A 27,986-nucleotide genomic window follows, 5' to 3' on the forward strand; every position below is an offset into this window, starting at 1 on the left:
CAGAGAGAGGCCTTGGATCACAGAGGGAGCCAAGCCACAAGGAAGTGAGGGAAGGGTGACGCTTGCGGGAAGGGGGCTGCTGGTTAGTGGGACGGGATCGATTCAAATGAAAGGGTTAGAGGATGGCTTTCAATGGACTACCTCTCTCTTTCTGATATCAGGTTCCTTAGTTGGGCATTGAGTGCCTTTCTACCAAGTACGTTGCTGGAACCTCCTACCCACACCTTGACCTGAATCACCACCTTGATTGAATTTAGTGAATTTAACACAATTAGCATTGTTTTGGGTACAATGAGATTTTCATTCCGCATTGATGGATCTTTTGGATGTTATTGCAAGTATTTTCCAGTGGATGTTTAAGAAAAGGCAGCAATCTGTCGCTAGATTTATGAGTGATGACCAAGCAGGGCAGCACAATGGGGATGATCTCGCCAGCTTGGCACACCGGTTGATCAGCATGATGAGCCGGGAAGATCATACATGAGGCGAAAAATTGGGTTCATACCCGGTTTCCTGCCTTTTGCAATCTTACTGGCTCTGGATTTCCAGCGTGATCAGCCTCACACCGAGAGGTTGAATATAATGTTTAAATCCATTTAAATTATGATTTAAACATTATTAGTGAGTCAGAAATGCTATCGTTTAGGCTCACTTGTTTTAACGGCTTCACTAGTGAAGGTCCTCACCGGTGAGGATCGCATGTGGTCCCCATCAAGGGCTACTTGACGTGATGGCTTCATAGATAGGAGCAGAGTTCCCTGGGTGGTCAGAGGCAGGGGAGGGCAATGCCCCTCGGGAAGTACCAGCCTGGCTCTGTCAGCCTGGCACTGCCTACCAGGCACTGGGCAGTGGGGGGGAGCTGCACACATTGTAATCAATGATCGGCTGGGGGGTAGGGAGTGATATCCAGATGGTGGGTGAACTGGTCAGCTTGGGAGGCCAGTGATTGGAGCAGGTGTGGGCGATATCTGAGGGGGGCGGAGGTGACTGATAGATCTCTGTGATCTGTTACACAGAACAGAGCGATCTGCACATGCGCAATTGTATCTTCTAATGTGAACTGCTGGCTTTCTGGTGAGCTTAGGCTCCCCTTCTTCCTCCATTGGTGGGAATCAGATTGTGCACCATCTGTTGCATTTGTGGCCTCTCCGAAAAATATGGATCTGAAACTCCCATATTTTAATGCTCGTTCAGCATTTAGATTTTTTTTGGTAAGGTGTCCCCCAATATGTCTGACATTTCTGGCATAAGAAGTTCTATTCTGCTAGCTCTAGGCCGGGTAGGTGGTTAACTGAACTCCATACTTAGTGGATAAAAATGCAACAACAACTTGTATTGATATATAGCACCTTTAATACACTTAACTGGACCAAGATGCTTCACAGCAGATCAAACATATTTTGACAGTGAGCCACAAAAGAGAGAAAATGACAGACGACCAAAAGCTTGGTCAAAGAAGGAGGATTTAAAGAATGTTTTAATGTAGGAAGGGAAGGAGAAAAGGTTTAGGGAAGAAACTTCAGAGTTTAGGGTTGTGACAGCTGAATGCCTGGCCACTAATGGTGAGGCAATTAAAATCAGGGATAGTCAAGAGGTCAGAGCTGGAGGAGCATGGGAGTATCGGCGGATGGGGGGGGTGGTGTTGTAAAGATGGAGAAGATTATGGGGATAGACCCAGGTCACAAAAGGGTTTGAAAAGACAGACACAAATTACAAAACGTGTTGCTGAACTGGGAACCTCAGTATCGGTCAGTGGGCACACACGAGATGGGTGAACAGAACCTTGGGACAAGTCAGGACGCAAGTGACGGAGTGTTGGATGACCTCAAGTTTACAAAGTATTCTGGGAGTGTGTTGGAATGAAGAAGTGTACATGTAAGAAAGGAGGGTTTCAGCATCTGATGATATAAGGCAGGGTCCCAGCTGGACAGTGTTATGGAGATGGGAATAAATTTTTAAATGATGGCAGGTAAATGTGATCAGAGACTGGCCTTGGCGTCAAACATAATATCTGTGTGAATAGTTTGGCTCAACTGCAAGGCGGTTGCCAGAGTGTGGAATATAATTGATGGCAAGGGTGCAGAATTTGTCAAAGTGACTTCAAACATGGCTTCAGTCTTCTCAATGTTTAATTGGAGTTAATTTCTGTATTTTTAATTATTTTTCATAGGGTGTGTGTTGTTGGCTAGGCCGACATTCATTGCCCAACCCTAATTGCCCTTGAGAAGGTGTGGTGAGCTGCCACCTTGAACTGCTGCAGTCCATGTGATAAAGGTATACCCAAGATTTTGACCCCGGTAACAGTGAAGGAATATCAATATAGTCCCAATCAGGAAGATGAATGGTTTGGAGAAGAACTTGCTGATGGTGCTATTTCCGAGCATCTGCTGCCCTTGTCCCTTGAGATGGTAGAGATTGTGGGTTTGGAAGGGGCTTTCAACTCAGCCTTGCTGAGTTGCTGCTGTGCCATCTTGTATATGGTACACACTGCTGCCAGTGTAAGTCAGTCTTCGAGAACATTCATGCTTAACTTGGTGGCGGAGGTGCCAATTGTGTGGGCTGCTTTGTCCTGGATGGTGTCAAGTTTTTAAGTGTTGGAGCTGCACTCATCCAGGCAAGTCCATCACTTCCGACTTGTGCCTTGTAGTTGGTGGACAGGCTTTGGGGAGTCAGCAGGTGAGTTAGTCACCACAGGATTCCAAGCCTCTGAACTGCTCTGTTAGCCATAGTATTAATATGGCTAGTCCAGTTCAGTTTCCTGTCAATGGTTACCCTATGATGTTGATAGTGGAAGATTAAGGGATGGTGATGTTATTGAATGTCAAGGGACATGGTTAGATTCTCTCTTGTTGGAGATGGTCATAGCTTGGCACTTGTGTGGCACAAGTGTTATTTGGCACTAGTCAGCCTAGATCTGGATATTGTCCAGGTCTTGCTTTAGTTTCTGAGGAGTCACAATGATGCTGAACATTGTGTAGTTGGCAGTGAACATCCCCACTTCATTCATTCCTAGTTGTTGAAAAGACAATCTGCCTATTAGAGTCAAGAGTAGTGGGGGTGATGTAGAGCTGCATGTTGTCAGTGTATATACGGAAACAGACGGTGTTCTTTCCGGTGCCGGACAGCAGCATATAGATGAGAAATAGGAGGCAGTAAAATATAAATCTCCCTAGGGCAACCAGGGAGATGGGCTGATGGGCGGGTGGGGCGTTGGGGGGAGGTGGAGGGATGTGACAGAGGAGTCATTGCAGGGGATTCTTGGCTACAATTGTCCTTACTTTTTCATACCTGTTTTCATACATTTAAAACTACTGCCAAAGGAGAAATCTAACTTTTACATAAATCATGAAATGAAGATAATATCAGTCATTCTTTCCACTCCTATAACTCCGAACTGGATGTCCAATTACATCATGTGGATCTGAGGAGAAGTTGCTATCATTATGCTTGTACAAAATAGCTTCCAATAATTCTCTAAGCTAGACTGTAGAGGGAAATCTACTGTTGAGAACATGATGAGTTATAATTGTAAGCCTTACATCACTGCTAGAAGGCCGAGGAGTATTTTGCACAGGAGACCATTTGAGCCACTTGAAGAAAATGTAATTTGGTAGCTTTGAGCTAACTGCTGACTTCAAGCCTTGGTGATCTGTAAGTAATAATTAGACATGACTAGTGTGATTTATACCATTGTGAAAAGCACAAAACACATTTCTAGGCGGGTGTATCAGCTTTCAGCAAACTGATCATCCCACTCTTTTTGTTTTATTTATTTATGATGTCCTTACCACATATAATTTAAGATTTCAGTTGTCCAGATTGGGGATGGATAAGTGCCCTCTCCCATTTTAACCATCTATGCCAGGTTTCTGCCAGGCATAGGGAGAGTTATAATCAACCCTTTACAGTCAAATAATTCATTGACACTTGCATGAAGAATGAATACTTTGAGTTACTATAATGCTAAGTGAACCTGAGCCATTATCTTGGGGAGAGTAAAAAGATAACGTTATAAAAGGGAAGATTAATGATGAAAGGAGATTCTAGGAACTGATTTTTATCATTGTACCTGGGCACTGGAGGGTTTCCCGGGCACAGTGCATTGTGAAAGTTCAGATGGGAGAATGTTCTTTTGTCCATTCATTCAAATGGGCAGGAAATCAGGCTGGTTCCAGTACAGTTGTGTAATCCTCCCCACCCTCTCACCCTGGACATATTCAGAGACCTTTTCTCAAGTGTAGCAGGGGGAAGATCTGTTCACAAAAATATTAGAAATGTTGATTAAAGAAATTGACATTCCTTGAGTTTCAAAGACAGAAGGGCAGATCTTGGATGCTTACAGCAGCAAATGTTGAAGTATCCCCTACTGTGTGCTTAAAGACCCCTTGGAAGTTCTGACACGGGTACATTTGTTGTAATCATCCGGTAAGTTTATATTTCTGATGGACTGATTTGCACTGCCCGGAACCTTCACGATTGTCTCCAACAAAGCGAGCTAAAGGGTCACAGACTTGGGCTAATTAAGCCCAATTTACCCAGATACTTATCCAAGCATTGTTACGCTGTTTAATCTCTGGTGTAACTCAATGATTAACAGCGTAACTCAACCTTCCACTTGCCACATGTAGCACCCCCACAGCCTCAGCAAGACCCAGTCCATCTCTCCTCCCCCCACCCACAGCCACCTGACCTGACCACCCACTCCATCAACCCTACCTGAGTACCCACACTAAACCCCCTTAGACGCCCACTAACTCCACTGAAAGCCTTTTTAAATCTTTAAACACTTGCCTGAATATGGCTGCTGACACAGTAAAAAGGGGGTACGCTCTCCATGCCGCCTCTCTTGGGAATTCCTGCAGGATGGCTGCGCTGAAACACTGTGCTGCAACTAGGTTTCACCTGGAAAGATGCAAAGAGATAAGAGCACGGTGACCTTCTGAGTTAGCAGTGATTGACCAAGTATTGATACTGATCAGAAGATCTGGGCCATTAAAATGACATAGTACTCCTTTGTCCATTTGAGATACATAGCTTTTGACTCCTGAAGAATGATGTATTTTCTATCCATTCTCTGTCTTTTTGCTCTCTTGACATAAAAGGTGTGGAGGATCATGAATACAGTTCACACAGATGTAAAGCTCTAATTAAACATCTGTAAGAGCAAAGCCTATTGCTTTTGGCCTCTGCCACAAACTCCTGTTGCATCACTGTTGATTCTATTCTCCTCGGTTGTTTGTCCTTTCTGAATCTTGCTATTTGCAAATTCAACACTCTTTCTGATCCTGAATTGAGCACCTTACCTCATCTCCCTGGCATCACAAATTCTGTCTATTTCTCCCTCCATAATATTGCCTATCTCCATTGCTGACTCAGTGTATCTGATACTAAAGCATGCATCCATGCCTTTACTAAACCTCCAGACTTGATTGTGTTCACTTGGCTCGCTTCATATCTCACTCAAACTCATTCATAATTCTGTTATCGATATCCTAATTGCACCAAATAATGTCCACCCATCTCCCCTGTATTGCTGACTCCACATTGTCCTTTATCCACCAATGTCTGGAATTCAAAATTTCAATCATAGGATCCCTACAGTGCAGCAGGAGGCCATTTGGTCCATCATGTCTGCAGCAACTGCAATCCCACCCAGGCCATATACCCTTCACCCCACCAATTTACCCTGCTAATCCCCCTGACACAAAGGAGCAATTTAACCTGGCCAATCAACCTAACTCGCACATCTTTGAAGTGTGGGAGGAAACTGGAGCACCCAGAGGAAACCCACGCAGACACAGGGAGAGCAAGCAAACTCCATAAGGACTGTGACTCAAGGCCAAAATCAAACCCAAGTCCCTGGTATTGTGAGGCAGCAATACTAACCAGTGTGCCACCGTACCACCCAAATCCTCACGCTCAAATCCTTCCATGGCCTCACCAACCGGCCAGCCTTCTTTCTGATATTTTTCGAACCTACAATCATCCAGGAACTTCTGATTTTTGCAGCTCTGGCTTCTGCTCCACCCCTTATTGGTGGCTGTCTGGGTGAAGTTCCCGAATTCCATCTCTAAAATTCAATGTCTCTGCATCTCTGTCTCCCTTTAAGAACCTTGTTAAAATCTATCTCTTCAGTCAAGCTTTTGCATCCATTGCAAAGTCTCCTTTGGTTTGATGCCAGTTTTTGTTCGATTACCAGCTGTGATGCACCGATGAAGATTTTCTGAATTAAAAACACCATAAAAATACAGGTCATTGTTGTTGGTTGTACAATGCATTTTCCCTTTTCCCCTGAAGTAGAATAATGGTCCATGGATTCCAGTTTCTCTCCGATATTTTCTCCAAGGTAGTGCTGATGATGTATAGACTTCAACAGTGGCAGGTTAGTCAAGCAGGGAGTGGTGGAGGTGGGATTCAGAATCATCGAGTCCCTACAGTGCAGAAAAGAGGCCACTCAGCCCATCAGGTCTATGTTGATCCTCTGATAGAGCATCAATCTCAGGCCCTATTCCTGTATCCCCATATATTTACTTCGCTAGTCTCCTTAATCTACACATCCTGGGACATTGAGGGAGAATTAGGCCAGTCCACCTAATCTGTATATCTTTGGACTTTGGGAAGAAATCGGATCACCCGGAGGAAACCCACATAGACACGAGGTGAATGTGCAAGCTCCACACAGATAGTCTCCCAAGACTGGAATTGAACCTGGGTCCCTGGCGCTGTGAGGTAGCAGTGATAACCATTGTGCTATGTCTCTCTGATTGTTATTTTGAGGCTTGATCTTCTCCTATCGGAACTGCACTGACCACTGTGTATTGGGCAAGAGTTGGAGTGCTGACCAATTCATTGTCCCCCATTCTATTTGGATGGGGATGGCAATCATTATGGTGATTGTGAGTGCACTGAAGCAAAGTTTATTTCCTGTCCCATTACTCTGGCAGAAAGTAGCTAGATCAGTGCAAGCCAATGACTGTTGTGGTCCATGTGGCTCTACTGTCCCCTGAACTTTCAAGGGAGCAGCCATGTAATTTTAAAGAGGCAGATCTATGCTCTCTAATGGGGCATAATATGAGGACAAATTGTGTTATTTAGGAAATTTACAGCAACAAGAAGCATTGTTCGTGGTTATATTATTTTAATTGTTTTATGACTTAGTTGTAATATTTTTCTAGTTAATCTTCCTGCTTACTATGGCCAGTCTATAATTGGATTTAATACTGGAAAATTAGATTTTGCGATTGGCAATGTTGAAACTGGCTTATTATCATCTATGATGACATGTTTTACCCTTATTAAACCAAATTTAGCAGAACCATTAAAGGTATTAGTAAGCAATGTACAGACGCAAAAATAGATTCTTTTTATGATTATTCTACTTAACTGCAGTCCTAAGTTAAAGGAAAGTGACCAAAGCTGGAATATGCATTTACTGCAAGGGTTCTTTTTACACTAGAGAAAGTGACAGGTCCCTAGCTTCTCTCAATTCAGGTCCATTGAAGCAGAGAGATGACAAAGGCTCTTTCTGCAAGGAGAGGCAAGACTGTTGTGTTTTCTCTAACCACAGCGAAGCAGGTGGAGTGTGTATGTGACTTTGACAGGATAGGAGGTCTTCCCATGGAGCAACTGCACATCCATAGCTTTGTGCGTGCTGCATCTAAGTTTGAGATGTACTTATGTCATTAAGGTTACAACAAACTGTATAGTTGGTAGTTATGCTGGTAAATGCTTGCTATCCTGGCCTAACACTGTATCATTGAAATCCTGCAATGCAGAAAGAGGCCATTCAGCCCATCAAGTCTGCACTGACCACAATCCCACCCAGGCCCTACCCCCATATCCCTATATATTTTACCCACTAATCCCTCTAACCTACGCATCCCAGGACACTAAGGGGTAATTTTTTAGCATAGCCAATCAACCTAACCCACACATGTGGGAAGAAACCGGAGCACCCGGAGGAAACCCACGCAGACACGAGGAGAATGTGCAAACTCCACACAGACAGTGACCCAACTCAGGAATCGAACCCAGGTTCCTGGAGCTGTGAAGCAGCAGTGCGAACCACTGTGCTACCCGTGTACTATGATGTTGAAATAAATCAAAGCTTTTCAATGCAATAAAAAAGGTTTCAAAGATTTCAGCTTTCTAGGAAGACTCAGAGACTTAAAATAGAAGCTGTGTGAGTACATAGGCTGAATGAAAAGATGCCCCCCCCGCCCCTCCGAATGAAATTGACATCACCTCTCTGCAGAGGACTTCAAGTGGGTCTGCTCACACCTGCAGCTTCTGACAAGAGAGAAAGGGAAAATTCCCTGCAGAATGGAGTGCTGCAGTGTTTTAAAAGCCTGCTAGCTGTCCAGCAGGACAGGGATTAAAGAGACCAGGACACTTCAAATATTTACAGCTACAGGCAGAAATGAAAATGTTGATCACAGAGCTGCCTGAAATCACCACACCAGGGGTGATCTTCAGGTCTGCCAGAGCTAGAAGGGGCAGTCTAGCCACAGAATCCAAATCCCAGGGTTAGTGGCAAGGTCAACCTCTTGCCCCACCCAGCCCCAAGGACTTTTGGGGAAACCTTCCCTCTGCATGCTGGCAGCAGTAGAGGGTAAATGGTCATTGGACTTAGCTGTTTGATCCTCCTTGGGACCCAAGGCACCAGGCCAGGATGTCAATGCAAGGAGGCGATGCACTACCAAGGCACGTGGCCTGAAGAGAGGCACAAGTGAGGATCTGGGTGGGGAAGGGGTCTGGAGGGGAGAGGCTGAGGAAGGGGTCTGAGGTGGTGGTCAGATCAGGTCACTTTCATGCCTGTGTGATGTGGAGTGAGGGTGACATGATACTTCAATGGTGGGGGTGGGGGGTAGATGCCTCTCTTTTCTTAGGGTTTGCTGGAGCTCCCCTAATCAGCAGGAGAAGTCGGGGACGGGGGAAGCCATCTCAGTTTTTGAGTAGGGGAGGAGGGAGGGAAAACCTGCTTGCGAACAAGGAGGTCGAGGCACCTGTTCAAAATGGTGCCCCTGTCTCTGAAAAGCCAGACTGGGTTTCATGGGATGCCCTCATTTGCATTTTGCAGGTGGGTGAATCCCAGCTGACAAACACTGGGCACTTAGTTCCAATTTGGATGAATTGTGCCCAGAGACTCTTGAGGTGGAAGGGGAGGACAAGGGGAACTCTATTGTGGTTCTGGGAGTCCGGGGAAGGGATGGGAGCAGGAGATAGAATGCACGTGGCGGAGGCTTTTGTTAATCATGGTGGGGGAGGAATTCTGGGTAACTGAAAAGAAAGACCTCTCAAAAGCATCAGAATGAAAGGTTACATCATTAGAATAGATGCCACAGAGGCAATGTAACTGGGCGCAATTGTTTATATCTGTGCCACAAAGAGCAAATGGAATGGAGTCCTCAGAACAGTGACACAGTGGTTTGCCAGTGACTTGGGTTTGATTCTAACCTTGGGTCACTATCTGTGTGGAGTTTGCACATTCTCCCCGTGTCTGCGTGGGTTTCCTCCGGTTAGCCCAGTTTCCTCCCACAGTCCAAAGATGTGCTGGTTAGGTTGATTGGCCATGCTAAATTGCCCTTAGTGTCCAAAGTTGAGTTGGTTAGATGGATTAGCAATGGTAAATGCATGGGGTTATTGGGATAGAGTGGAGGGGAGCGTCTCGGTGGGATGCCCTTTTGTTGAATCGGTGAGGACCTGATGGTCGCATAGCCTCTTTCTGCACTGTATGGATGCTACGTTTCCAAGGAGTCCATGTAGGAAGCAAGGTGTGAGGAAGTGAAGTCAAGGTTGCTTTGGGGGTCAGTGTGCTTAAAATTAATATTTATTAGCCTATCCCTGGAAAAGGAGTCAGAGAGTTTAAGAAGGGAGGGGAAGAGTTTGGAGTTGGACCAGGTGAAAGTCAGGGAAGGGTGGAAATTGAAACAAAATCAATGACATTTTCCAGTTCAGGCTAAGAGCAGGAAATGGCACCAATTTAACGGTGGCATAGTGGCACAGAGCTTAGCACTGCTGCTTCACAGCGCCAGGGACCTGGGTTCAGTTCCTGGTTTGGGTCATTGTCTGTGTGGAGTTTGCACATTCTCCCTGTGTCTGCATGGGTTTCCTCTGGGTTCTCCAGTTTCCTCCCACTGTCCAAAGATGTGTTGGTTAGGTGGATTGGCCATGCTAAATTGCCCTTTAGTATCAGGAGGACTAGCTATGGTAAATGTGTGGCGTTTGGGGATAGGACCTGAGTGGGATTGTGGTCGGTGCAGACTCGATGAACCGAATGGCCTCCTCTGCCCTGTAGCATTCTATGATTCTATAATACAGACATCAGTGGACCCGAAATAGAACTGAGCAAAGTAACCTGAGGTAGACTGGAACAAGAAATAATCCAATATCCCACAAAAAAGGCAGGCAGTGCTAGGCCTTTGCGAGTTTCCCATAGCAACATCTTTAATTTGAGTAAGCAAGTGAAGTTAAAGGGGACATTGTTCAATGTGAAAGCAAGTCCAGTCAGGTGAAGGAGAGGGTGGTGGATGGAGGGCTGGTTTGTCCCAAGTTCAAAGAAGGTGTGGAGAGCCCTCAGAACATTAGGACTGCATGGTAGCACAGTGGTTAGCACTGTTGTTTCACAGCTCCAGGGACCTGGGTTCGATTCCCAGCTCGGGTCATTGTCTGTGTGGAGTTTGCACATTCTCCTTGTGTCTGCGTGGGTTTCCTCTGGGTGCTCTGGTTTCCTCCCACAGTCCAAAGATGTGTGGGTTAGGTTGATTGGCCATACTAAAATTGCCCCTTAGAGTCTTGGGATGTGTAGGTTAGAGGGATTAGCGGGTAAATGTGTGGGGATAGGGCCTGGGTGAGATTGTGGTTGGTGCAGACTCGATGGGCCGAAGGACCTGTTTCTGCACTGTATGATTCTATGAACATCCTAGATGGGACTGGAGGTGCAGAAGGATTGGTGTTCAAGCTGTGAATGAGACAGTTAGGTTCTGGAAATTGAGAACTGCTGAACTGATCAAGGCCATTGGAAGAGTTGGGGAAGTATTTGCAAGAGTCCAAAAAAATAGAGTTGGAATGGGAAGAAATCAGTTCAGTTGCACGGGAGAAGCCTGAAAGGAAGGGTTTAGAAGGACAGGGACAGCTGATACTTGGGAATAACACCACTGGGATGGTGCCATCCAAGTCACTCATCACCGTGACTTGAGAATGTATCACTAATCCTTCACTGGTGGATTTAAATTCTGGAGTTTGCTCCCTAACAGCACATTGGATGTACCTACATCACTGGGACCTCAGCAGTTCAAGAAAGTAGCTCAATACCACCTTCTGAAGGGCAACTAGGGATGGGCAATAAATGCTGGCCTAGCCAGCGACGCCCACATCCCATAAAATGAATTTTAAAATTACGCAGAGACTCCTGCTTTTAGATCTTGGGGAAGGAGGTGGAAATGGGATGTCAAGGTTTGGTGGTACTTGAGGCTGGAGCCTTGGAGGGTGAACCTCCAGAAGAGATGAAATCGATGACAAATCTGGAGACAGTAGTTTGATGTCCAGTGGTGGAATCCTGGTCCAGGGGAGATAGGATGAAGGGTCACAACATTGACATTTAGCTCTGCAAGGTGGAGGCCAGTGTGCCAGTCAACAACAGCAACACCATTATCAGCAGCTTTGACCATTTGACACGCAAGGGAATGGAATGCTGCAAGTTCAGAGGGAGAAATGTTAGGGTGAGTAAGGGGAACAGAAACATTGAGATGGCTAATGCAATGATCGAGTGACAGGATGTAGAGAAGGTATGGAATCATAAAAAGGAATTCAAGTGAAAGGAGAATACTGGAGCTGATGAGTTTCTGACCACATATATGGGTTATCACTAAGACTACCTGTTTCTACACAACTTTGCCAGTTTCTGCACCTGCCTTAGCCAATTCACTGCTGAAACCCTCACCCATGCTGATGTTTTGGATCGCTTTCCTACACATATTATTCCAATACATTCCTGGCCAACCTTCTCTCTGTACATTTGAGGTCATCCAAACCTCCGCTGCCAGTGTCCTTCATTGAATCATAGAATCCTACAGTGCAGAGGGAGGCCGTTCAGCCCTTCAAGTCTGCACCAACCACAGACCCACCCAGGCCCTATTCCTGTAACCCATTCATTTACCCTAGCTCATCCCCCTGACACCAAGGGGCAAGTTAGCATGGTCAAGCTACCTAACCTGCACATATTTGGAGTGTGGGAGGAAATCCACATATACACAGGGAAAATGTGCAAAGTCCACACAGACAGTGACCTGAGGCTGGAATTAAACCCAGGTCCTTGGTGCTGTGAGGCAGCAAAGCTAACTGTTGTGCCACTGTGCTGTTCTTTCTTAGGTTAAGACCTGTTCATCACAACCTCTGCGCTCGCTGATCTGCACTGGCACCTGGTTAAACAATGCCTCAATTTTAAAACTCTCATCCTTCTTTTCAAAGCTCTCTCTGATTTCATCCCTCCCTATTCTGCCTGAAGCCTGTCAGCTCTGTAAGATATCTGAGCTCATCTAATTGTAGCCTCCTGAACATCCCTGATCTGAATCAGCACCATACTACTGCCTGGGCTCTAAGTTGTAGACTTCTCTTCCTAAATGTCTCTTACTCTGGGCCTTCCTTTGAAGCACTTCGTCAAAACCAAGGCCGGAACTTTCCGGCCGTTCACACCCCGCTGCTCTGTCGGCGAGGATGCAGAATTTGGCACTCAGCCAAAATCCGTTCACTGCAGTGGGATCAGCCGGTGAGTGGCTGGAAAAATCCGTCCCAGCTCTTTGACAAGCTTCTGCTCACTTGACCCAATATTTCCTGATGTGGCCGAGTGTCGCATTTTGCTTTACAACGCTGATGTGAGGTGCCTTTGGGATGTTTTATAACATTAAAGGTGCTACATCAGAACAAATTGTTGTTGAAATGTGCAGTCTCAGCTACGATACAGTAAGCTTTTTGTCTCAGCACGTGTTGCTAAGTGACATTTGTGTTGGAGCTGATCAAATTTTCACAACCACCCACTGTACTTAAAAAATAAATTCAATTTTTATAAAGCATCCTTCCAGTAACGCAACTTTTTCTTTATTGTAACAGAGGTTCATTATCCAGATCCCTGGATGTACAAAAATAGCTTGATGGGGACGAGTATTTAGTAATGTGTATTTAAGACCATACGAAGGTAATGAATGCTGTTAGGACGGTTATTAACCGTCTCGAATGATTTGCGTATAGCAGTACCAGTGAGGCAGAATCATGTTCCGACACAGTTTGAGCGCAGGAGGAACAAGAATGTTCTTTTCTGGGCTAATGAAGAATTCATGATAATCTTTGTGACGCGGATGGAGGATGGAAAGAATCAGAGAAGTGGCGATCACACAGTGCGAATGTATTGATACCTCAGCTGGTCCCAGAGAATGGGAGGGAGTCAGGGAAAAAAAAATCAAGGACAGCTGCCAGTTTGCTGTCAAAGCAATGGAAAAATTGTAATTTGCATCATGATTAACTGAAAGCTGCTCATTGAAGATATTGACAAGGAGGAGCCCTGGACAAGAGAGGCACGGGAGAAATCACGCCAGCGCTTCTGTTTCTTGAGTAAGCAGAGATTAGGTTGGATTAGTATTTAGCTCTCCAGTGAGCATTTATAAAGATACTGGCGAGAGGCTGATTGTTCATCCTTTAAGAGTTAATACAACTTTTGGATACATGGGGATCAGGCAGAGAGGGAGATTTGAAACCGTTTCAGAAATCAGCAGCTCAAGATAAAGTTAAGGAGGACTGACAATGCACTGGAAAATCTTGCAAGGCAGAGAGAGCGTACAAGATGATATTTATGCCCCTCCTGATGAGCTATTTATGTATCTTGATGACTTGTGCTCGGCACCACGGCAGTGTCTTTGTTGAGCTCAGCGGTTTATCAGAAGTCACCGTGTAATCATGTGGAAACCTCAATGATTGCTGCTGGACCAGAGTGTCCCTACACATCCTGGATAATGGAGTGTCAGAGGAAAATGGATGGGAAAGTTGTGGTTTATTGGCTTCATGTGCTGGTTATAAACCCTAACTAGATGATGGATTGGAGGGAACTGTAAGTAAATTCAAGCATCTTTTCCTGTATTGATTTACAACAGTTGACTCCAGATGCCTTCATTATATTGGCTATCAATCATATTTAGTAGATGATTTCTTCAGGAGGTTAGAAGAAACAAAATAATTTGAGGATTACCTGAGTTTGCATAAAATATAACCCCTTAATGAACCCAGAGAACATGCCACCTTTTTAAAAAAAATCTTTTAAACCCATTCACTAATTTGCAACTGTAACTATCTTTGATCTCCACCGTAATGTTGTAACTTAATATTGCCTTTTTTAATGTCAGAGCTGGAACTTATTCAAATATGATCACACTGACTTAATGCTGGTTCAGAAAATTCAGTGTGTGCGAGTTGCTGGTGTTATAATATTCAAACCTTACTTTTGAATAGCCAGTCAATATTGTAAAATATTAGTTGAATATTTTAAAATACTGTTTCCCTGCCGAAACTAATGGAAGACGTTTTAAAAGAAATTCTGTAAGAAGGGAGAAGTGTCTGTGCATGTTTTTATAACTGAGTTCCCTGCACTTGGCTGCGACTTGTAATCACACTGAGCAATCTGCTAGATTTTTCTACAGTATGCTTTTCAGCTGTAAGAGATTGCTCCATTGAAACTTGCGGTAAGCAGCAGGTTAAAGCTTTGTCTGCCTGAACGAGCAGTAGATGTGCAAATGCAGCCTCTACGTCCTGCTTCCTTTCACAGTCTCTCCCAAGGGAAATCCTACACTAGACTTTATTGAAGTAATAATTATTTCATCAGGTCTTGTGTATTTCTTGTCTGTATTTTGATTGGAACCTCCAGAGGCTACAGTTGTCATTTTTTTTACCCGGGACTGACCGCTTGCATGTTGATGCGCTGTTTGGTGAAACGTATTTGCACAATTCGGGGCAGAACGTGAGCGACTTGCATACTGTAGTTCTTTTTGGAAGGTAAAACTAATTGTCGCCATGAAACGTTATTCAAATAAGTGCCCTGTAGCAAAGGCAAACTTTTAAATCCACTTTACCTCATTGTAAAGCTTGGAGGTGTGATTAGTGATGAATTGACAAAATTAATTTTTCATCTGAGATCTGAAAATGCATTAGTGCTTTCATGTTTTGTTTCATTGAGCTATGCTGCTTTAACGAGCCACTATGGTGCCGAATTATTTATGGGCTGTTGTGTTTGCCTGCTGTTTGCACCTCTTGAGTAAACCAGAAGCACGACCGAGGGTAATTAATGGGAAGCTGCAAAAGTGACCATTACTATATATTTTGCCAGGTACCGTCGGAATGTGAATCCTCTGAAATGCTAATAACTTGTTAGATCACAATGTATTGTGCGCTCCTGAGTAGCCCATCTGGCCTTATAGTGACAGGAGGCTGGTTTCAGCTTTTATGGTGTCGCTGAGATTTCTGCAGCCTTGGACTCAGCTGCTGAAGCTGTTCAGCAAGTTATAGTCTAATTGAAACTCTGCTAGGGAGAAATTAAGTGAATATTGTCTTGGCTATATTTCTGCCCGAATCTGCCTATATTAGTCTCCTGACAGCGCAGTCCTATGGAATTTGATTAGAATCAAGTGAGTTGATTTGTTAAACAGGGAATGATGACATTGAACATCTGTTTTTTGCTGGGCCAAATTACATTTGGCTCTTAGTAACACTGCTGTTTTTTTTCTCCCTTCTTTCACTCTACAGAGCAGCACAGAAGCTGAATCTCTCCTCAAAGCAAAAGAAAAGCCATCCACTTTTCCAGCAGTCGCATGAGCTCTCGAACAGCAGAACAAATTTCAGTGGCATTTTGCAAGTGTCCCCTCCCCCAGCCCCGCCATGCCTTTTGAGGGCTGTGTGTAAAGTCAAGGACACCCCAGGCATTGGAAAGGTATGAGAAGTCTGTCAGTTGTCATTGATACCTGTGTAGATGCAGCAAATAATATGGAGCTTAAGAATTTTTTTTTGCTAAATATAATTACTCAGACATCTCTTGATCAAGTTTTAACACTTACAGATCAATTGATGCTGCTTTCTGAATGTACAAAAGGAGTTTGCAGAAGCTTCTGGAATGTTCCTGGCCCCAGGCAGAAATCTGCGCCAGATAAATTCCTTGTATGGTGTATTTATAGGACTGGTCAAGTCCCTCACTTTTCTTCATCCAAGCTCCAGATGATAATACGACTGAATACCATGGCCAGAATTCTCTGGTTTCGTACGGCCCGCAACAACTGCCGGCGGGAACGGAGAATTTGACGCTCAACCAAATCTCCATTCACAGCAGCGGGACTGGAGAATCCCAACCCGCAGGCGAGGTCGGAGAATTCCGGCCTACAACTTGACGATATAGCCTCAACTTTGTGCAATGCTACAACATTGCTAATGTTGGACCTCAGAACACTGACATGCATTGTACACCCATGTAGTCAATTTGTGCATTGTCCCATTACGATGCCCAACCTCTGTTCTGTTATTTGGCATTAGCTGGTGTATATTAATGGGATTCTCCGCAGTGACACTGAGTGTCAACTTTTTACCTGACTGCAATAGTGGGCAACATCTTGTGCCCTCTCCCTGTGGCGTTTGGCAGTAGTGAGGCAGTATTTAATGATTCAGCAGGATGCGAGTGGAAACCCTGCTAGCTTCCTGCTCAACACTGATTAAGCCTGTGGACAGCCTTTCTGCCCCCACTGCATGATGCCCTTAAAATGGACAATTGATCACTAAATCCTGCCATCATTGGTATTAAACCAGTAATAGATGGGAGGCTCGCCATGTGGGGAGAATGACAAACAAACTGTTGGGGTTGTGAGTGATCTCTCGGTAGAGGGTAGGTCCCTATTTCAAAGACATTTGGTGCTTGATTCGAGGGATATGGCATGAGATGGCAGGGTGGGCGTTGTCAGGAGGGGATAGTGGAGGATTGTAAGAATCACACTATTGCGCTTGCTGCTGCCTTCCCCCATGAGCTCCCCTCACTTCTGGGTGGGATCCAGCAATGATACCATGCCTTGGGTGGGTGTGGTATGTGCAGTAACCACCAAATTCCTGGTGGTGCTGCCATTCAACAGAGTTGCATATTTTCTGATTGGCCAGCAACCCTTGGCAGGCAGGACCCCTCCACCCCCACCCCCCACCCCATCCCCAGCACAGTCCTTGAACCCCAGGATAGATCTGCCACTGGCCTCTCGTGGAACAAGAAGATTGATTTATCAGGTGAAAAGGGGTACATATCATCCACCAGCCTTCATATAACTACACTGTAACTATGCGCTACTGATGATTTAAGGGAGAAAATCAGATCTGAAAATATCTGGTCAAATCAACAATATTTGAGATGAATTTTGGCCACTTTGATTTGGGACTTCAGATCATGAGGAGGAACTAATTGTTTCTTCTCAAAGAGATGACATGGGGCTCTCACCACTTCTCCATCCTGTGCCCATGACCCTGTCACCTCCACAAAATTCTGCCCACTGTCATTCTGAAATACATGGCAAGAAAGCAAGATTTTGTATGAGAAGTTCATCCCAATAACGTTATTCTTTGGTACAAAAAGAGACTTCAGTTAAAGTCTGAAGGAAGTGCTGTTTAGGTGCATTGAGCATGCTAAATTCTCTGTGTACCCGAAGAGGCGTCGGAGTGTGGCGCAGTAACTTCATTACAATGTTAATGTAAGCCAACTTGTGACACTAATAAATAAACTTTAAACTTCAACTTTGTCTAATATTATTAACATGACCTTAGAATTTTTGAGAAACCATTTTTCTAAGCATATGTTATTGATCTGCAGTATTGCTTAGTGCTAATATGTATAGAGAAAGCATTAGAGTAGAACCTCCTGTTATTCCACCCTCTCAATATCTGAAGCCTGCTTTACCAGTATAATTCTTTGCAGGTGATAAGAGAGCTAGTGCAGGATAGTTGATCTCTCAGCTGATCTTCTGGCTCACGTTGCCACCTCAACCGTCGGCCCCATCAGAGATATGAGAAAGCTGCCCAGCAGGTCCTCGACCATTCACCTGTGTCTAGAGAGATGAGCACTTACGGCTGCATGTCCACCTATTAACTGCCTTGCCTCTGAGTCAGAGAGCTGCCAGCCCCACTCCAGGATGAGGCCACCCTGACCCTTCATTGTTTAGAGGTGTGCTGTCTTGTTGGATGTCTCAACATTCAACAGGATGCTAAAATAAGGCTACATCTATCTCTTCTATCATAGAATAGAATCATAGATTTGCTACAGTGCCGAAGGTGGCCACTCAGCCCATTGAATCTGCACTGACCACAAATCCCACCCAGACTCTATTCTTGTAACCCACATATTTATCCTGCCAACCCCCTGACACTAGGGTCAAGTTAGCATGACCAGTCCACATAACCTGCACATCTTTGGACAGTGGGGGGCAACCAGAACACCTAGAGGAAACCCACCCAGACATGAGGAGAACATGCAAGCTCCACACAGACAGTGACTCGAGGCTGGCATTGAACCTGGGTCCTTGGTGCTGTGAGGTAGCAGCGCTAACCATTGTGCCACTGTGCTGCCCCAGTGTTCTAGTGTCAACGTGAATGTGAGAATTGCCATTCTTTATGTGGGGACGGGGTGGAGGATAGCACAGTGGCATAGTGGTCAGCACTACTGCCTTTCAATGTTAGGGACCCGGTTTCATTTCCTGGCTTGGGTCATTGTCTGTGCAGCATATTCTCCCTGTGTCTGCGTGGGTTTCCTCCCATAGTCTGAAAGACATGCTGGTTAGGTGCACTGGCCATGCAAAATTCTCCCATAGTGTACTGAACAGGTGACGGCAGAATGTGGCGAGTAGGGGACTGTCACAGTAACTTCATTGCAGTGTTAATGTAAGCCTAGTTGTGACACTAATAAGCTTTAAAAGAAGATGAAAAGGAAGTTTTCCAGATGCCCTGGGTCACAACTATTCCTCCCCCAAAATCATTTAAATAGAATCTTGAAGCTTGTTACTTCAGAGATTTTGCTGTTCACAAAATACTTTGATGTCCTTGATACGGTGCAATAAAATTCAAGCCCTTTCTTCCTAGCAATGCTATTAGCAGCTTTTATCATGATGATTTTAGTAAAAGTTAACAGCTGGATCAGGAACTCCCCATATGCAATGCCAGCACAATATTGTGCTTTAAGCAGACAGTATGTCAATTTTGTTTATGGTCTGAAGCTCTGTAATACTGAGCTAAGTGGAGGCTAATGACATGGCTCAAGTTGAGTGCGTGCTGCGTTTGGTGTTCACCTTTGCAGCTGTAGAGGCCTTTCAGCTGATGTTAGGATTTGGGACCTTTTGACTGATTGTCAGGAGTCATGAATATATTCATGGGATGCTTTGAACCGGTAAAACAACTAGTGGAGTAGGTGTTGCATTATTAGCAGATCTTTGCTGGATCAGAGGAGTAGAGTGCTACAGGAGATGACTGAGGCAAGTGGTTGGGGAATGGTAATACGTTTAAAAAAAACAGTCAGCCTCACAGCGCCAGGGACCCAAGTTCTTAAATAGAATCCTACAGTGCAGAAGAAGGCCGTTCGGCCCATCGAGTGTGCACTGACCACACTCCTACCCAGGCCCTATCCCCAAATCCCCATGCTTTTACCCTGGCAAGTCTCCTGACACTAAGGGGCAATTCTGGCATCACCAATTCACCTAACCCACACATCTTTAGGCCATGGGAGGAAACCAGAACACGCTAAGGAAACCCACACAGACACTAGGAGAATGTGCAAACTCCACACAGGTGACCCAAGCCAGGAATTGAACCTGGGACCCTGGTGCTGTGAGGCAACAGTGCTAACCACTGTGCCACCCTCAATTCTAGCTTGAGTCACTGTCTTTGTGGAGTTTGCATATTCTCCCCATGTCTGCGTAGGTTTACTCTGGGTGCTGCAGTTTCTTCCCACAATCCAAAGATGTGCCGGTTAGGTTGATTGACCATGCAAAATTACCCGTTAGAGTCGGGAATTGAGCAGGGTAAAAACATGGGGTTATGGGAATAGGGCCTGGCTGTGATTGTTGTTAGTTCAGGCTCAATGGGCCGAACAGCCTCCTGCACTGCATGGATTCTGTGTAATTTAGGATCCTCTCATTTATCAGGTAAATTCAAGAGGGAAATTGGTCAGTTAATAGTTTTCTGTATTTTGTATAAATCTGACATTTTATACTTCATTTCTGTAGTTTACTTAGAAGTGACATGTTGTAAGAATCATTAAATGTTAACAGAACCAGCTCTTTATTCATCATTTGTATAGTTTATACAAATAATTTGCATAATTAGTTCTTTGGACGCAAGTTAATTCTTTTGAGCCCTGTATTGCTTAGAATCTATCCCACTCATTTGATTCAGCTTATGACAACTTACTAAAAAGAACAAAGCCCATTAATTCAAATTTGAAATTATTTTACACTTTTTTTTCTTACATAAATAAGCAATTCATAATGAAGGCAATTTTCCCACCCACAGTTGCTGGCACTTGACATTTCATACTTTTCTTTTCATATGAGAACATATCTGCATATAATGCAGGATCTAAGTATTGTGTTCACTATGAATATATTGGTGTTAAATCAAAATCAACTTCTAACGTCAATGAAAATACAGATAACGTGAATATCAGCACAAATTAATATTAATACAGATCATGGCAATTAAAAATCCAATTAAATTCTCCAAATTGTTAAACTAGATCCTGACAGAAAGGTTGCTGTTGCATATTGAATATAAACCATAGCTCCCATTATTACATTGGAAAAAAAGCATGAAGCAGAGAAGAAAAAGTGCTGATCCAACTTCTCTATTATTGGTTCCACGATTTTGGACGGGTAGGGGTGATTCTCCCAGCCTTCTGTGCTACTTAAGCAGTGCAACAGGCTGGGAGACCTCAGTGGAAACTGTTTTGCAGGTTTCCTGCTGGGTGCCACAGTCTCTGCACATCTCCGGGATCAAGCTTTACAGAGTTATCAGATACACATCAGAAATCGGCACCAAACTGAGTATAAATATTTTAATCCACATTTCAATATCATTAACGGGCCTGGGCCTGAAGTCTCCAGGCCTATGAGTGTCTCCCCCACCCCCGTCAGTGGTTCATTCCAGCGGGATTTATAATACTCCCCACTAATGGGGAACTGGCAGCCTGACCTCGTGGAGGGAATGGAGGCCCCCCCCCCCACCCCCCGCCAAACCAGGAGGTCGGGGTAAGGAGAGATGCCCTTTGGACAATGCCAGCTGGCCTCCTGGCATTGCCCAGGTGGCAAACTGACAATACCCAAGGGGTACCCACCAGACATTGGACAGTGCCGAGGAGGCAGGGCCTTCTGGGGTCAATTGGTGGGGGTGAGGGGGATCTGCTGCCGCTCTGCAATCGGGATCACAGGCAGAAGAAGGGAGGACGGCGATTGGGGCTGGCCAGCCGGGTAGGGGGATGGGGTATTGTTGGGATTGTCGGGGGGAGTTTGGGATGGGTGGGGAAGTTTTGGAAGGCCAGCGGTGGTGGGGTATCAGAAAGCCAGCAATCGGGAGGCTGATAACATGGGGCCACTGTGCATGCACCGATCTTGCTTTGCTGTCGACCTCTGGGGAAGGAATAAGCCCTGTTCCCTGACTCTGAGGGAACCCTGCTAGGGCACTCCGTGATGCACAGTTTCAAAGATTCATCCTGAAAGTCACAGTAAAAAATAAATCGGTGTGAGTTACTCCCACTTGCACACCAATTGGAGACTTAGAATTTTTTTGGGACAATCCCAGTCAGGATCTTGCACCTACCCTGTTGACTGGACAGCTTGTCCACGGGATAATTGCTAACTTGAGTAGGATTGCAAAACTGGTGGTAGCAAATATCTACATCCTGCCCAATGTTCTCTTTCCAAATGAAAAGAAGAAAAATCAGATGAGGTGTTTAACAATCAACTAATTGCCTAATGTTCATCTCCAGTCCCTGCCAGGTAAAGTAGAGAATGACCCAAATGCTCGATTTCTGTAGAAATCTGTCAATTCCTATTCAAGTGAGCTCATCTTAATTCTACTAACTTTTTCTCTTTTATATATGATAGATTTGTTGGAACCACACTATTACCCTTGCTGCTGCCTTGCTCGAGCTCCCCTCTCTTGATCACTCGCTCCTGGATGGGATTCAGCTATGCCTTGGGTGGCTGTGGTATGTGCAGTAGCCACCAAATTCCTGCTGGTGTGGCCATTCAGAGTTGCATGTTTCTGATTGGCCAGCAGCCCTGGGCAGGCGGGATTCCCCACACCCCTAGCAGGGTCCTTGAACCCTGGGATAGGTCAGCCACTGGTCTCTAGTGCCCAAGTGGAAACAAGAAGATCGATTTGTTAGATGAAAATACCAACCACCAGCTTTCCTATAACAATGCTGTAATTATGCACTACTGACCATTTAAAGAAGAAAATCAGATCTGAAAATATCTGATGGTCAAATCAATATTTGAGATGAATTTTGGTCATTTTTTTGAACTTCTGATCATGTTTCTGTTTTTCCAATGAAAACATTGTCTAATTGGTCGATCTAGTGTTCCCTGATTAATCTCACATTATTGCTCTTGTTCCTGACGCCCCTTAAGTTGCCTACCTGGTGCCTCCCTGTTACAAAATGATAGTGTGGTCCTGGCTGTTGGCAGGAACAGGGTGTGTCCAAGACAGGAAATGGACACGGATGACAATTTTTAAAAGAAAGCATTTTGAAAAGACATCTTTGGCTGGTTTTCTATTATTAATATTACCTGGAAGCTTCCATAGATGTTCTAAGGTCTGTTTAAAAGCTGCTGGTTAACCTTCTCCACCTTGCGAATAATATTGCACCAGAGGCTAGGAGTACTGCAGTGAGTAACTCACCTTCTGATTCCCCAAAGCCTATCCACCATATGCAATACACAAGTAGATGTGTGATGGAATACTCCCCACTTACTTGGATGGGTGCAGCTCCAACAACATTCAAGAAGCTTGACACCATCCAAGACAAAGCAGCCCGCTTGATTGGCACCACATCTGCAAACATCCATTCCCTCCACCGCCAACACTCAGTAGCAGCAATGTGTACTATCTACAAGATGCACTGCAGCAATTCACCAAAGATCCTTAGGCAGCACCTTCCTAACCCACTTCCATCTAGAAGGACAAAGGTAGTAGATACATGGGAACACAACAACCTTTAAGTTCCCCTCCCAAGTCACTCACCGTCCTGACTTGGACATATATCGCTACTCCTTAGCAATAGCAGAGTCAAAATCCTGGAATTCTCTCCCTAACAGTATTGTGGGTCAACCCACAGCACATGGACTGCAATGATTCAAGAAGGCAGCTCACCACCACCATCTAAAGGGCAATCAGGGATGGGCAATAAATGCTGGCCAGCCAGCAACACCCATGTCCCACAAATGAATTTAAAAAAAGGATAGATGAGAATATCGAGTTTGAATTGCTCCCTTGTACTTGCTCTATTCCACTTCCCTTCTCACACCTAGTGATGCACTAAGGCAGACTTTTGTCCATTTCCCTAGCTCCTTATTCCTAGAATAGGTCACTAATGTGTCACTAGCTGCTCATAGCTTGAGCGTCGTCATTCCACTGAAGCACGGCTGACCAGGAATCTATCTTAATGCCACGTTTGACACACTTGACGTGTTTGGCCACATTGTGAATGTACCTTCCTTGGCCATCAACTCCATGGGATGGGATTTGAACCCAGAGTTACTGGCTCAGGGGCAGGGAGGCTACCCACTGTGCCGCAAGATACGGGGTAGGTATATCACTAACACTCAGGCAGCCTGAGCTGAAATCAGAAACTGATCACAGGGTCTGGGTCACAGGGATGAACTACTTTGCAGCAGTTGGTTCCGCTTCCCTAACTTGGAGTTGCTGAAGCCTGGAACAAAGGTTAACCTTGTAGATTTGGTTGCATAACTCGGAAGGTATTTGGAGCATGACTGGCCTCTGAGGAGACAAAAAATAAAACTTAAAAATATACCATGAGAAATTAGGATTTTAAAAAACTTGTTCAAGGGTGCCACTGACTACATATCTCTTCAGGTTTAAAACTGCACAATGTAATGGATGACAAGCAACGAGTTTAAAAATTAATACACTAATCTTTGGTTACAGATAACAACATACTAAACTGCATCATCTATCTGGTGAATTATAACGAGAAGCCGGGCTTTGCTTGGGGGACTTATTTAAAATAGAATTTTGCTAGTGATTAATGAATGTAGAGGCCAGTATAAGGAATTAGCTGAATTAATTCATATCTTTGTTGAAAACACAGATTTAAAAGTCATCATTAAGCGGATTTCATAGCTCGTGCAAAGATTTTCAGAGGAACTGGAGTCACAGTTACTGAAAGTACAAACATTTCCAGTTGATGTGATTTATTCACCTCGTGGCAAAGATGGACTCCCGTGCAAAATTTAACGTACGCAGCAGCAATAAAAACTTGTTTTTGATGGTAAAAGTTAGCCACCTGCAAATAAATGGCAGTAAATCACAGTCCTGGCACAATCATGTAATGTTTGTGTGCGTGACCCGAATGACCTTCAGGGAAGCCCAACCTGAAAGTTTGTCGCGGCAAATTTCCAGCTGCGACGCTTTTACACAGATCCACAGCAGAGTGAACTGATACAGTGATTTCTGGTGCATAGTTCTTGCAAATTAAGACGTCTTACCAATTGAAAATATGATTGACCAAGCAATCATCCTTACGTGTGTGACAGGAGGTCAATAAAAGACAGCTCATTGTTGGTGAATTGGCTATTTCTACCTATTTTGATTTTACATTTTTCTTTATCCACACTTGATAATATGTTAATAAATTCAAGGGCAGGTTAATGGAAGACGTGTAAGAAGAATTCTAATTGATCATTTTGTAGAGCTGTTTTATTCATTTCTGAGATTAATGTGCATATTTTCAGATCAAGCATTTGTGAGACTGTACTGTTGCTGGGGTATATCTCATTATGCCTCTCTTGGACTATTTTAATGCAGTAGATGATGTCTTTTTTTTTCAAAACACTTTTCTGAACTCTCTGCTCAACAAATGTCTTGAAGTGGTGCGCCTCTCTTATGAACAGCAAGTAAGTGCTTTACAATTACAAAGCTTCTGTCAGTTTTTCTGACAGAGACCTCTTACGTGAGACATGTGGCAAAAAAGAAAGGCAATTAAACTCTCCAGTCTGACACAAAATGTGCTTAAAAGGGTCGATGCCAGTAAGGTTTGATGCCTTTACTTTTTTTGAGTGCAGTGAGAAGCCTTCGACTGCTTCTTTATAAGGTAACTACTAGGGGACAAGGATGTTGCAGCTATTAAACTTGCAAATGTGACATATATAAACTCTCTCATTAGAAGAACACAAGCTATTGAATAGCTTTTTTATAACGTAGTTTGTGTCAGAAATAGTCCATCTAAGAACAGTGAAGCGGCTTATGCAATTTAACGATTTCAACTCGCATGAAATGAATTACTCCAACACTTCGCTTGACCAACAACAAGCTGCTATATAAAACTAGTGTGTAACAGGATTGGAGAAATGGGCTTTCTGTTTAGGGTGTAATTATTCAGGTACTCAACTATGACTTAATTTGTACTCGCATCTAAACTCTCTATGATTTAATTGAATTGAGGGTGCTACTGATATAAGGAACTGGAGTGCTTTGTTTGCATCTTAGTTACAGAAAGAGACAACATTGAGCAATGATAACAGTATACAGATCACAGAAGACTGTGTCCTTTCAACCTGTAATTTCCCAATGATAGGTAAATGACACAAGGATGGTGATGTCAGAGGTAGCTGACTTCATCCTTTTGATATCACGGTTTCCAGTTAACCACTGGTAATATAAAACTCACAGCTGTAGTGTCTCAACAGCTTTGGGGGATAAAATCTGTAATAAAGCTGCGGTTTTGTGAGTTCTTGAAGTGCTGCGTTTTACAATTGAATAATTATACCCCAATCAGAGCTCAGGTTACAGATATTCTCAGGGTGTGTGGTTTTTGATGCATACTTCTTGAATTCGAGATAATGACATCAACAACAATCAAAGCAAATTAATCAAAGCCACCCACCTTTTTAATTGGAGGGTTGGTTAAAAATTTAACGTTTCCTGGAAGTTAGCAGGTTTTATATTTTTTTTCAAACTATCAATGCAACATTTGGGATTTTTCCAAGTATAGATTATTTCAGGACAAGATGGCCTGTGGGAAGTTTCTGTCATGCGACACCATAATGATTATTTGGCTGAATGTTTGTATCGAAGCCATTAGATGATCATTAAAATAGATTACTGTTAACTGAAAGCGGAGGTGAGGAACAACGTGAGGGGTCTTTAATTATATATTTACAAGGGCGCTTGAAATAGTGTTCTCTCAGCAAATGCACAGAATTACAATGTCCTGTGAGCTGATGCTAAAGCTTTGTTTTATTGGTCTGGAGTTTGCAGATGGTGTTAAAGACCAGATCAGAAACTCCAAGGGTATTTTATGAAGTTAGCCTAGACCTCAGCTTTTATGTTTGATTTTGGCATTGAAGGGATGATCCCTTTAGAACTGAGATGAGGAGGAATTTCTTCAGCCAGATGGTGGAGAATGTGTGGAATTCATTGCCACAGAAGGCTGTGAAGGCCAGGTCATTTAAGACAGAGATTGATTGATTGGTAAAGGGATCAAATATGACAGGGAAAAGGTGGGAAAATGGAGTTGACAAAATAATCAGCCATGATTGAATGGTGAGGCAGACTCGATGGGCCAAATGGCCTAATGCTGCTCTTATATTTTATGATCTATGATGTTATTATGGTGAGTATAAGGTGTTTCATTCCAAGTATGATTAAACTGACCCACTAGAAACTTATATCAAAGCAAACTTTATTTAAGAGTGCAGTTAGAGTATAACAAAGAATTAACATAGCTTTTACCAACTAAAATACTTAAACATGGCAAGATATAATTCATGACAGCTAACTATCTCTACTGTTCCAATTTAGCAGTAAACCTCATAGATATGAATCCTTCTTTAGAACAGTTAGCAGAGAAACCAAAGATGCTTACATAAATGCTAGATTTTCAGCCTTTTGACACCTCAGAAGAGGGATCCAGAAAGAGACCTGTCTTCTAATTCTCACGCAGCAACTTTAAGGGAAATATTTGCCCCCAAACAGTAGAATCTCAGGGAAAAATGCTTATTTGTTAGTAGATTACAGTCTCTTCTTCAGGCAGAACAAGAGATAAGAGAAAGTAACCTCTCTAAAGATCCCAAAATGCAGGCTGCCTTTTGAGTTCTCTATGAAAGCCCAGCTGTACCCAGTTATACGACCTTACCTGTCAACCAACCTATTCAAGCCTCCTCTGCAATATCCCAGGGGAAAAAAGCCCTGCATTAGTTCAAATTAAAACAAATGTATCCATTATGTTGCTGTATTAATGATACAGTGCTGCTGGATCCAGACAAAATGGCTGAGTGCATAGAACATAACCTGTACAAGAAACATGACTACGATACATTTCTTGAAGGTATGGTGTTAATACAATGGTCAGTATTTTCCATCACTGCTCTGCTGAAATTAACTTTGGGAGTCTGCACCATAAAGAGTGGCATGGGAATTCAGAGGTTGCTGTGAGTAATCTACGCTGTTTCAGAGGATGCACTGTTGAAGTCCCCTCCAGAGTGTAATCCCAAAGAAATCCATGCAATCTTGATGTAAAAGCCCTTGAAAAAGTTACATCTTGAATTTGAATGATATATGAACATCAAATTTACTGCCAAACACTCTTACTGATCTTTTTAGCTACTTTTATATTCGTGTAATGTCAAATATCTACGTGACTAAATTATATTTTCAATATAGTACATTTAAAAAAAATTAACTTCTTTGTTAATCTAATAATA

General features: G+C 43.8%; 1 protein-coding gene across 2 annotated transcripts in view; it reads left to right on the forward strand.

Moving 5' to 3' along the window:
• LOC145352569 (kinesin-like protein KIF26A) overlaps positions 1-27,986 on the forward strand; it is a 213,028-nt gene that overhangs the window by 126,886 nt on the left and 58,156 nt on the right. For both annotated transcript variants that reach the window (XM_080202601.1, XM_080202602.1), the window contains exon 5: positions 15,784-15,967. In XM_080202601.1, coding sequence (XP_080058727.1) covers positions 15,784-15,967 — 184 coding nt within the window. The remainder of the gene's footprint in view (positions 1-15,783; positions 15,968-27,986) is intronic.

This window comes from Carcharhinus amblyrhynchos, chromosome 14 (genome assembly GCF_965287045.1).
Source record: "Carcharhinus amblyrhynchos chromosome 14, sCarAmb.v2.hapA, whole genome shotgun sequence".
Classification (NCBI taxonomy): Eukaryota; Metazoa; Chordata; class Chondrichthyes; order Carcharhiniformes; family Carcharhinidae; genus Carcharhinus; species Carcharhinus amblyrhynchos.